This window comes from Myodes glareolus, chromosome 16, assembly GCF_982192425.1.
Source record: "Myodes glareolus chromosome 16, mMyoGla1.1, whole genome shotgun sequence".
NCBI lineage: Eukaryota > Metazoa > Chordata > Mammalia > Rodentia > Cricetidae > Myodes > Myodes glareolus.
In genome coordinates this window covers 39,021,114-39,033,692 of record NC_142041.1, presented here as the reverse complement: position 1 = coordinate 39,033,692, position 12,579 = coordinate 39,021,114, and the positions used below count along the sequence as shown (strand labels likewise).

Here is a 12,579-nt window from a genome sequence, read left to right as displayed (position 1 = left end):
TTTTATTATCATTTTTAATAGCATGAGAAATGTGCTACAGAGATGCTTTGAGACCTTTATAGCAGTCAGGCGAGATACGGGCTCTAATACACATTCACGCAAACACTGACTGTGTCACCCCACAAAATTAACTATGTACATGTAGAGTGCTTGGAACTCTTTTCCATGCTTAATATTCAGGATCAGCTTCCTTTAAAATTCCATTCTAGGTTTCATCCACCGCTCTGGTTAGGTTCACCTTTACCCCATAGGTTGTTTTGCTTGGTCCCCCACGAAGCCCAGCTATGAAGATCTGCGGCCTGGGCACTCTGGTGCCGCCTTCTCTCATGGACTGGGTGCCAGCGTTTTTCAGAGGGTACACCTGTGAGCTGTTATCTCTTCTCATGTGACTAAGGTCAGTTTGTACGGAGTGAGTCATTTTCTGGCGTAAATTAGCCTATATAGAAGAAGAAAATCAGGATTAATATCTCTCTAAGAAATAAATAATGTAAAAAATTATCAAGGGTTTAGTTAATATTTACCTATTATTTTCACATTCTACAAATAAACATTACATTTTATATAGTGATGATGATGATGGTGATGATGGTGATCACGGTGGTGGTGATGACAATGGTGGTGATGATGATGATGATGGTGATGGTGGTGGTGGTGGTAATAACAATGGTGGTGATGACAATGGTGGTGATGTGGTAATGGTGGTGGTGGTGGTGGTGGCGGTGATGATGGTGATGGTGGTGGTGGTGATGATGGTGGCAGTGATGATAGTGATGGTTGGTGATGATGGTTGTGGTGGTGATAGTGGTGGTGGTGCTGATAGTGGTAGTAGTAGTGATGATGGTGGCAGTGATGGTGGTGGTGATGGTGGTGGTGGTAGTGGTGGTGGTGAGTACAATAAGTATGAGGATATGTATGATATGATCACAGGTATGTGTGTGTGCCATGGTGGGCAGGTAGGAGTCAGAAGCTCCTGGTGTTAATTCTCTGCTTCTGTGGTAGGTTCTGGGCACTGAACTTAGCAGCTTTCATGGCAACTTTCTAAATTATCCTGATGGACCAAATATCTCATTTTTTCCTAGAAAACATTGGAACAGTACAAAATCAGGAACAGAATAAAAAATTAAGAATTCCTTATGAAGTGGGAAAACGTGAAATGCTGAAAGTGAGGCTAAATAAAGGTGCACAATATTGAGTTATAATGACCTCAGCTATGACTTTAAATGACCTTATGATTGCTTTGATATTAAACTTTAAGATTTGTAGAACTTTGACTTTTTAAAATCATACCTGTCTAAGATTTACAGTGAATTTTTAAAATGAGCTTTCCCCTATGCTGTTACTGTTAAAATCTGTCTCAGGTTATACAATTTAGTTTTGTTTACTCTCTTTTTGGATAACTAGTAACCATGAGTATAGACAGACGGCACAGGCCAGGAACCACGGAGGAAAAGAACTGGAAGGCGTCACTCAGTGGTCACTGGGTTGAATGGCACATGGAAAGCCCTGATTTCATCCTCTGACCCACGAGGAAATGGGAGAGGCTAAGAACTAAGAAGATGTTGGAACAGGGTAAGAAGATGTGGCAGTGGGTACCAGAGCAGATGGATGAAGGAGGGCAGACCTAAATATTTCGGAGTTTGGACCATCAAGAATCCAAATCTCTTCCCTACAAATGCCCACTATATAGTCCACATTAAGAAGACTTTATCTTTTCATGATTTCTGGTAGCAGAATATTACTATTCCAAGAGACTTGTTATATAAGCAAATATTTTTGTGCTGGGGTTGGAACTTAGGGCCTCCCACTAGGCAAGTACTCCACCACAGACTTGTACCCCTAGCCCAGGTCAAGCAATTTCTTACACTATCCATTACAAGACCTTCTGAAAGATGCATTAACTTGCCAGTGGTAAGCATCAGTGCACAGTGAGGCCCTAAAATACTTTGTATCTTTGCCTTAAGATCTTTCATTGTGCTGTCCCACCAATGTTGGTGCTTTTCTACTCAGTCTTATTTAAATCCCCATCTTCCTTCTGTTCAACCCACCTTGGGCATTAAAAGATCTGCCTTAACACACTTCACATTCCCACTAAATTCTAAATGGATTATTCCCCTTCTGAGTAACAGTCAAATGTTGGTTGACGAGAAGTTCCCCCAAATATCTTTGCTGCGGCATCAGTCAGCTCAGTTGGCTTCTGGTAAGCATCATGGCTCCACCTCCCACTCAAGTAGGCATGATGTGGGTGCCCTTCTGTATATTTGTTGCTTTTATTGGCTGATGAACAAAACTGTTTTGGCCAGTGGCTTAGCAGAGCAAAGCCAGGTAGGAAATCTTAACAGAGATAGAGAGAGTAGGCGGAGTCAGAGAGACACCATGTAGCAGGCGAAGGAGGACACGTCGGAACCTTAGGAACCTTACCGGTATGCCTTGTGGCAATACACAGATTAATAGAAATGGGTTAGTTTATGATCTAAGAATTAGCCAATAAGAAGCTAGAGCTAATGGGCGAAGCAGTGTTGCAATTAATATGGCACACAGGGATTGCAGCTGTTTGTGCCACTGAGTCCAACTTTTATGTTTTTATATAGTTTGGGGCACCCAATCTCTGGTCTTTAGGCTTGTGAAACATGAGTCTTCTCCTACTGGAAAGCCATCTCCACAGTTTTCCTTGCCCGCATTTTAAGACTGTCATGCAAACTTTCTGTTCTTACTGAGCATTCTTTGTTTACTTCACACATCATTTCAGAAGAATGGTAGCTGCAATAAATGAAGGCTATGGACATAAATGATTTTTATCACACATATGCTACAAATCCTCCCTCCTTTGTTTTTGCTGGGTATTCTGTGGTTGCCATGAGAAAGGTAACTAACAAGGTAATGTACTTATCCCCACACCGTTATTCAGCAAAGGCCCCTGCTATAGTAAATGATACTAATACATTAAACATCCATTGTCTTAAATGATAAGGTGCTGAAAAAAAAGAATAAGAAGCAAGTGAGGAATTCTACTTGGCAGGACATGGATGAGAGCTTCAAAGACAGGCTTTAAGGTTGGCATCTGTGGCATCTGTTCTCATCACAGTGACCCAGAACCCATGGGATGAAAGCACCATGTCTGTGAGAATGGGGGAAGGCACAGGGTGCACACTGTAATCCCAACACTCAGGAGGCTGAATTCCAGGCCAGCCTGGGCTACACAGCACAAACCTATTGTAAAGGGGGCAGGGATGCTACAGCATCTAAGATTTGACAGAAAAGGGTTTAAAAAGCAAGAAGTGGGAAGAATAGGGTTGCTGCTGGGTTTTTTTGTTGTTGTTTTGTTTTGTTTTCTGATAGAGTGGTTTAACTTGGGGCTGCTAGGCAAGTGCTCTACCACTAAGCTATGTATGTAGCCTTTAATATGCAATAAAACACACACACACACACACACACATCTTTAGTTGTTCAAGCTGCCCATGAATTCACCCTTTAACTCAGGCAGGGCTCAGACTTCTGAGTAGTTGGCAGAACATACTGATATTATCCAGAGCTGAAGAAAAGGTATTCTTTTATATTTAAGATTTAGTCTGTTTTTATTTAGGTGCGTGCATCTGTGTACATGTGTTTGAGGGATGGCAAAGGCCAGAAGAGAGCGTCAGATCCCCTGGAGCTGGCAACGTGAGCTGCCCAAGCGTGTACCTGGAAATGAACCTAGGTCCTCTATAAGAATGACGAGTGGCCTTAACCACTCAGCCATCGCTCCAGCCTGGAAAACAGTTTCCAGACTAGGAAGTAAACAGTAAACCATCATTAGTACCTGGCTGGTGTTACTAGAGAGTGGGTTCATGCTTCCATATTTTCATACAGGTTTAAAGTTAGAAAACAACCTTACAACATGTGAAGCCAGCAAGTTATAAATTATGCTAATTACTTTTCTATCAGCAGAGAACTGTGTAGGAACTTATTACTTTTATATAAACAATTGAACTTACCAACTGTATGGGCCACAATACCAAAATTCCCCACCTTTGAACAATTTAGAAAATACTGTTACAAACCAGTCTTATAGCTTTTCTTCTTAATTCCCATTCATTCCACTCATATGATCTCACGGTAGTTGGTGGCAATATGTGTGTATCTGTCTGTGTGCTGCTTTCACACTGCGTAATTGGTTTTATATAATGCTTGTCAACATCTCTCATCTAAAGAAATGAAAGTTTGTAATTAGTACTCATAAAAATCAAACAGTATAAATAGATAACTGAAATGATTTAGCTAAAACTACCAAAAGACTAGCAAAGTATTTTTGGAACTTTGTAAATGCCAGCAAAGGAAAGCTTGTAACCAGCAAGCCAAACGCATTTGTGTTCCTGCATAGTCTGGCTTCACTCACGACTTTGTGAACCTGTTGAGGGAGGGTATTTTAGAAGGGAAATACATTGCTCATTACCAAATATTCAAATGTCTTTTCCTACTCTTCACAATTGGTAGTATAAGTGGAAATAGAAAGTATAACTAGTAATTAAATATTAGATATAAATTCCATATATTTAATCCTCCCTAGGATGTGATTTGAACTTGAACTATGTACCCATAATAGGTAGCCCATATATTTATTTAAATATACTTGTTTTCTCCAAGGACACCTGATATTAAGTATTAACAATTACAGGCTAAAAGAACAATTGATTATGCTGTGTTTGGTGTTGTTGAAGATAGAGAGACATTCAAGTCATAGTAAAGAGGAGGAAAAAGAGAGTAACCATAACTAAGGTGATCAGTACCACTAAATACAGATTATAATTTCTTATGGCATGGGGACAGGGGTATGGAAAAGCATAATGAAAAGCTAATTAACACTATTGTACAATAGAAGTAAATGGTAATAAAATACGACAATAAGGAAGGCAGCGGGAGAAACCCCACTTCCATAGGTAACCGAAGAGCAGCTGTGGATTAAATAAACACAAAGGAAAACCAACCCAGGTGCACAGAGAAAAATTATGTCTCAATAGAGAACTAAGCGTTGTCTCTCCAGAGCACAGGCCTCTCTGGTGACGTAAGTCTAACCTTGCACTGTCTAGCCATCTTGCATCTCTGAGCTGCATCTAACGGAGTAAGGAGAAGGAGTTTGGTCTACACACATGGAGTCTGTCTAGCTGCTCTTTCCCTCTGTGGGAAAACATACGCATTTGTCTTTACTTGCACATTTATTTGAATGCTTTGGATGCATAAGTGTGTCTGTCAGAATTCTTCCTCTTTTTGGTGAAGAAGGGTTTGACACAGGGTCACATCCTGCAACCCAGGCTGGCTTCAGACTTGCAGTCCTCCACCTTTGGCCTCCCGAGTTCCGGGATTCTAGGAGTGTGCCACCACTCCAAGCTTAGGATGGTCCTTTTTTTTTCCCCCCAAGGCAGGGTTTCTCTGTAGCTTTGGAGCCTGTCCTGGAACTCGCTCTTGTAGACCAGGCTGGACTCAAACTCACGAAGATCCACCTGCCTCTGCCTTCTGAGTGCTGGGATTAAAGGCACCATCGCCCAATTCTAGGATGTTCTTTTAAACTGGTGGTAAATCTACAATTCCCTCTGACTGATGAATTGATTATACTTTAACACATATTCATTTTATCTCCACAAGAATCATAATTTTCTTTATTTAAAAAATTATCTTTTTATAAAAGAAAATCTGGGCAAGTAGAACAAGTCTAGAACCAGGGTATTAACTCATTGTCACCTGACATGAGAAGTTATGGCTGGGAATTAGCAGTAAAAGGTGAAGACAAACAACAATTAAAAAAAAAAAAAACCTCTATACATCTTGAATGCCAGGCCAAGATAAAAAAAAAACTTTCAAAACTCGCAGCAAAATGACAAATGACATTTTTCTAACTTATATTAAAGTTCCTCTCATAAATTTTTGAGCAACTAGTTCCTGCCATATTTTTTCTAAATTAGAATTTTGTATAATACATCTCATTGAGCACAAAATTACATATGGTAGCTACTCGGGAGGCAGAGGTAGGTGGATTTCCATGAGTTCAAGGCCAGCCTGGCCTACAAAGTGAGTTTCAGGACATGCTCCAAAGCTACACAGAGAAACCCTGTCTCGAAATACAAAAAAAAAATTATATGTTAATCTTAAAATAACAATTTTGATAATAGTCGCATGCGCATGTGCGCACACACACACATTGATATCCAGGAAATGACTAGGAATTTTGAGATCCACTGAGTTGAGAAAATTAAGTTGATAACTTCAAGAATTAATATATCGATTTATTTAGGGCCACAAATAGCTTTAAGGCTTTTTATGATAATGCTCATAACTCCAAAATTTTATATATATATTATAAATTATATATAAATATAAATACATCTATATTTACATGCTTTTTAAAAGTTTTTTTGTAGCATGATCAATAAAAACCCAGAGATAGATATTGGGGTTCTACCTGAAGGTCAGAAAAGCAAAGCAGCCAGCCACTGCCTCTTATTTCTGCCTCAGTCCAAAATGGCGATCCTGCCTCCAGGAATCTCAGAATGAGACTGTGTGTGAGTGCTGTCTCTTCCCATCCTATATTTCTCTCCAGTGCTGGGATTAAAGGCATGCACCACTACAGCCCAGTTTCTATGGCAAACTAGTGTGGCTACTGGGATTAAAGGTGTGTGCTACCACTGCCTGGTCTGTTTGAGTCTCTGGTCTTCAGGCAAGCTTTATTTATTAAAATACAAATGAAATGTCACTACATTTCTCCTTGTGTCTAAAATGAAAAGGCTATAACTAATATAAGAAAAACTGTACAATAACTATATACTATATATATACAGATATTTTATTTTAATATAATTTTAGTTGTGTTTGTGTGCATGTGGGGGGATGCAAAACACATCTTATTGAGCATTGCATGAGTGCAATGCCTGAGGAGGCCCGAAGAGAACGTTGGATCTCTTGAAACTGGGGCTGCGTGCAATACTGAGCTGCCAGATACAGATGCGGGGAAGCAAATCCAAGCTCTCTGCAAGAGCAAACAGTAAGTGCTCCGAACTGCCGAGCGACCTCTCATACACATGTTTGTAAGAGAGAAAAGCACATTTGAAAACGTCACATGAAAGCTCAAGTAAAAATAGATACAAATAATTAATTGGAATTCAAATGAAAACTGTCTACGTGAGGGAGCTAGCAAACAACTTTAAGCAAATAAAGATACTAAAGGGAATTAGAAAATACTTAGAACCGTGAGGAGAATGACTGTGTTTAAAAGCATGTGGCCTGCAACTTAATAATAAATGGATATAAATGCAGCTTATACATGCCCAAAGCACAAGAATTAATGAGACAAGCTGTAATCGAAGGAGGCCAGGAAAGAAGTAAAAGAAAATAAAGGAGGTAGGTGAGGAATGTGATTGCAGTCTGAGATGGGAAACGGAAGCCACGGTGGAACAGGGCTGACAGTTCTCTAAGAAAAGGCAGAGAAAACAGTCTAATGCAAGTATAAATAAATAAGTATAATTAAATAAGTCAGGACTTGGCAAGATGAATCAAAATAGAGAGAGGCTAAAGTAAGTAATGTATGGAATTGCAAAGCAGCGTCCTGGATGGGGAGGCAGGGAATTGCTGGTTCCAAGAAGCATGGGCTACGTGAGACCCTCTCACAAAACAATTCAAACACAAAGGGCAGTAGAAAGGCTGGACATGCTCGCACACATCTTTAATCCCAGCATTTGGGGGACAGAGACAGGACAGATCTCTGTGAGTTCAAGGCCAACCTGCTTTACGTATCATGTTTCAGGACATCCAAGGCTCCTGAATGAGACCATGTTTCAAAACCCAAAACCAGCCAAAATGGTCTGGAGGCAATAGATCAGGTAGAGATTAAACCAGTTAGGGAAGACTATCATGAAACCTTCATGGAAATAATTTGAATAAATTCCTAGAAAAAGACAGCTCATTAAATCTGATACAAAAGTAAGTAGAATATTGTACCTGAAAAACATCTTAATTAGTTATAGGAATATACATTAAATATAATAAAAGTGGGCAAAGTTAGATCAGTCTTAGGTAAAGTTGTTTAATCTTACATGTAAATTAACATATAGTAATTTAGATATGGGCAGATTATGGAGTAAAAACTGAATCATTTCTCACCAGATGTAAAAAACATTTTACATCATCTCAGCGAACGACTTTTTAACCTGACAAAATCCGGGGTGGTGAGATATCCTCCAACAAACCACATCACAGCATGGAAAAGTACTCCAGGAAGACAAGAGCACCTACTTTAACCACTTCTAGGCAGCACCGTACTCGGGCTGCTTGTCAATGTAGTATAGCGAGAAGAGAAAACAATGACGTGTAACATAAATATAGGCTCGCACACGTGGCCCATAACACGACCAAGCCCCTGCTCCGTTCCCTAGCTGGCCAATGACTGAAGTGCATCAATGGCCTTTGTTTTCTGTTTCCAGTCCAGTTTTTACCTGCACTAAAAATCTGGGACATTTTATTAATTCTTAATTTAAAAATGAAGTGAAGGAGATTTGCTGAGCTGATGCCAGCCCAGGACAATACACCTGCCAGGTGTCTCATAAAAACTAGAGGATGTTTGCAGAGTTTGAGCAGAATACCGCCTTCACGTTTTAACAGGTATTTCCTGTTATGTCATGGTCTTCACATTTCTATTCTGGGAAAAGGTCCAATTAGTAACATATAAACAACTGTTCTTTGTCCAGTAGAATAAAAGGCATTAACAGATTGGTATCTTATGCATTATGTATTTTGTAATCAAAGCTGTAGCCGTATGTATGGCTAAGCATAAAGACCCTGCACTGTGCTTCCCAAATAAGCTGTGTCCTTACTGTTCTCCATTTCAATGATGTCCATGGTCCCCTTCACCCCAATTTTTCATAAAGTAAGGAACAAGAAATAAGGTTGATTAAGAAAAATGAAGAAGCTGGGCGGTGGTGGTACACAACTCTATTCCCAGCACTCGGGAGGCAGAGGCAAGCAGATATTTGTGAACTGGAGACCATCCTGGTCTACAAAGTGAGTTCCAGAACAGCCAGGGTTGCACAGAGAAACCCTGTCTTGAGAAACTAGGAAGAAAGAAAAAAAGAAAGGAAGGAAGGAAGGAAGGAAGGAAGGAAGGAAGGAAGAAAGAAAGAAAGAAAGAAAGAAAGAAAGAAAGAAAGAGGGAGGGAGGGAGGGAGGGAGGGGAGGAAGGAGGGAGGGAGGGAGGAAGGAGGGAGGGAGGGAGGGAGGGAGGGAGGGAAGAAAGGGGAAAACAAAGAAAGAGAAAAAAAAATGAAAATGGAAAACAGAATATACACAGGTAATTGTGCCCCCCCCCCCCCATTGTGAACTTAGAACAGTCTAGAATCATCTGGGAAGGCAGTCTTGATGAAGACTGCTCTAGATTGGGTTTCTCTGTGGATGACTGACTAGGTTAATTGAATCAGGATGATGTCCCACTCTGGGTGGCACCATTCCCTATGAAAGAGATCCTGACCTGTTTAAGAGTGGAGAAGTGAACTGAGTATTAGCGTGTGTGAATGGAAGTTCCTGGAACACTTTCCATTGAGCCTTCTTTTCTAATTAACTGAGGCACACTTAAATGATTCTGGAGAATTTGGAATATTACGAGTTCAGAGTCAAGTTACTGCGGGCCTTCTTTAGCCCTCTTAATAAGCATTTATTGCCCCCGTCTATATGTGAGCTAACATCTCTGTGGTAGTTAATTAGGTAAAGTTGATGGGATATACAGACACCTCTCACCCACCAAAAGCAGAATGTCATCAGATCCCGTGAGACATCCCCACATTTCTTTAGTCCACCGGCGGCTTTCTCCTAATGTGTTTGAAAAGCACTCTCTTTGTTCTGTAGACTATAAACCCTTCCTGCAACTGCTTCCACATTGGAACATGGACTTTAGGGTAGCCTAAATCTGCATCCCTAGACCATGGTCACTCATAGTTGGCTTCAAGATAAACTATCTCTTACTCCCTTTTAGGTAGGAGTTTTGTTTTGTGTCAACATCTATGACGCCAGAATTTAGTGTCCCAAGAACAGGCTACTGGAGGAGCCACCCAGGTGCCTGCAAGGTACTGACAATATGGACCTCTGTGCTATCTTGTGTTATCTCCTCAGGTATATTTGGGGGAGTTCTTTCTGGGCTCTTTCAGATCTTTCTTGGTTTATTTGAGGGTTCATTTGTTTATTCTGAACTGGATGCTTAAGGATCCTGTTTGGTAGATAAACAATGTTTTTTTCTGGTTTGCTTTCAAAGTGTTTGGTGTAAGGAATCTATTTTGTTTGGTGTGTGCCGGCATCTGGGTTTCCAACGTGGTTTTTTTTTTGTTTGTTTGTTTGTTTGTTTGTTTTGCTTATAGACCTCTAAAGGCATTTTAGGTTCTAAGCTTGTTAGCAGTTGCCTCCTTCCATATCTAATCTAAGGAAGGGAAGAAAGTTTTGGGGGGAGGAACCCCAGATAGATATTTGGTAGTCCACTGGTTTCATGTTTGATCAGTATATAATTCAGCTTCCAAGTGTAAAACAATGAGAAAATGTAACTTTAGATAAGCTGACTTTGTGTTTCCCTTTATGGGGAATATTTATTATCTCTCAGTTGGTTTGTTTTGTTCACTAAACTAAAAGTTAAAGGCAATGATTTTTTTAAAAAAAAATCACAAATAGGCATCCTGCTTGAACTGGAATATAAAATTAATGACAGTTTCAAAAACTATACGTGTTAAGAAGTATTAAACGTTTTTAATTTAAAAGTTTTAGAGGTGAAATCAGAACTAGAGAGAACTCTGACAACCCTTTTCTCTGATCTTGTCTTTCCCTCCTTTATATCCTAACAGAGCAAACCTATGTCAATGGAAAAGATTGTCATGACCTATTTTAAGATGACATACAGAGAGAAAAGATATTCCCTGCTATATGAAAAGTCCTCTTTTGTAAAGGACACATTCTCTTGGGAAGTCTAATTCACACTTCGATGCCTATTTTTCCCCTTAAGCAGCACTCCTTTAATCCCCGTGCTTAAGCCTGTAGTAAGATGTCTTTATTAATACCAATTTGTTCAAAAATTTTATAGCATGTATACTTTTGTGCATTTATGACTTCTGTCAACTTGATGGAAGCTGGAGCCATCTAGGAAGAGGAAACCTCAGCTGAGCAAATGCCACCATCAGATTGGCCTGTAGGAAAGTCAATGGGCATTTGCTTGTAGTGACTGACGTGGGTGGTGCCATCCTGGGCAGATGGTCGGAAGCTGCATAAGAGAGCATGCTAAGCAAGCATGGGTAGCAAGTCAGTAAGCAGCGTTCCTCCATGGACTCTACTTCAGTTCCTGCCTCAGCTTCTCTGCTGGTAAGAATATTGTTTTGGGCCAGTGTTTTATTAAAGCAATAGAAAGCAAGCTAAAACAGTACTGAAGTCAGGAATCCTAATTTGTCCTGAGTTGAGGAACTCCACAGGCAACTAAAGATGACTATGCGGAGCTGTCTCTGCTCCCTCACTCCTGACAGCCCTGAGGCTCGTGCTGAGCCCCATCATGAGACACTGTCAGCGAGCTCCCCGCAATGTCACTTGACTTGTGTACAGTGCTAAACACAGTTTGCATGTTACCTTGGGTCCTGTTTTTATGGCTGAGACTCAGAATTTGAGCAATTCTCTAGACTCATCTATACCCCCACCCTGGGTCAGATTAAACAGGACATAGCTTTTCTTGAGGGAGGCATCATTACAAAGGGGCAGATACCCCAGATGTTCTCAGCCGTTCTCTTGACTCCAAGAGAATACCCTCAAAACACAATGATGAAACTCTTTATCCAAAGCAGGATATTCTGGATCCAAGGCAGCACATGAAGAGTAATTGTTTCTATACTTTCTTTTAACCCGAAGTCTTAAGCATGCTCTGTGCTTCTCTGCTTTCTTCCTGTTAAGCTAACAGCTTAGCCACAGCTCAGCCAGCATCCACCCTCTGTGGTATTCTGAGGAACGGGCTAACTTACATAAAAGGTCATAATAGGTAACTTTAAACTCTATATGGCCTCACTTTATGAGAAGTTAGAAAAAACAGCTATTGTATATCACTGTCTTTGAACTCTACACTAGACAGAAGCATTTCCAATCCATGGGCCTCTAGGGAAGCCTAGAGGGGAAAACACCACCCAAGTGTACATGACAAAAATCTGGCTGTATAAGACAGGCATGTGTTTCTAATCCAAGGTAAGAGACAGGCCAGCACTTCCAGATCTAGGAAGGGAAGTAAATTACAGATTCATGTTGGGCCAGTTAAATGATGCCTGACCCAAGAAACTATAATGCTTACCTTTCTTTTTCTATTGTACATAAGCAAGCATTAGAAATATAATCTAGCATCACTATAAATTAAAAGAGTAAAGACTTTGACCTAAAATAATGTTTGAAAAGACATTTCCTCAGCTGGACACGGTAGTGCATACCTTTAATGCCAGCATTCAGTAGGCAAAGACAGGTAGATCTCTTTGACTCTGAGACCATTCTTTACATAATGAGACCCTGTCTCATAAATAAATAAATAAAAATTAAAAATAAAAAAGAGATTTTTTTCTTTTC

General features: G+C 40.2%; 1 protein-coding gene across 2 annotated transcripts in view; it reads right to left on the bottom strand.

Moving 5' to 3' along the window:
- The window catches only part of Cfap206 (cilia and flagella associated protein 206), a 53,619-nt gene continuing 41,040 nt past the window's right edge, over positions 1-12,579 (bottom strand). For both annotated transcript variants that reach the window (XM_048420563.3, XM_048420564.3), the window contains exons 12-13: positions 4,038-4,181; positions 1-436 (exon numbers count right to left, since the gene is read on the bottom strand). In XM_048420563.3, coding sequence (XP_048276520.3) covers positions 206-436; positions 4,038-4,181 — 375 coding nt within the window. In that variant the 3' untranslated portion in view covers positions 1-205. The remainder of the gene's footprint in view (positions 437-4,037; positions 4,182-12,579) is intronic.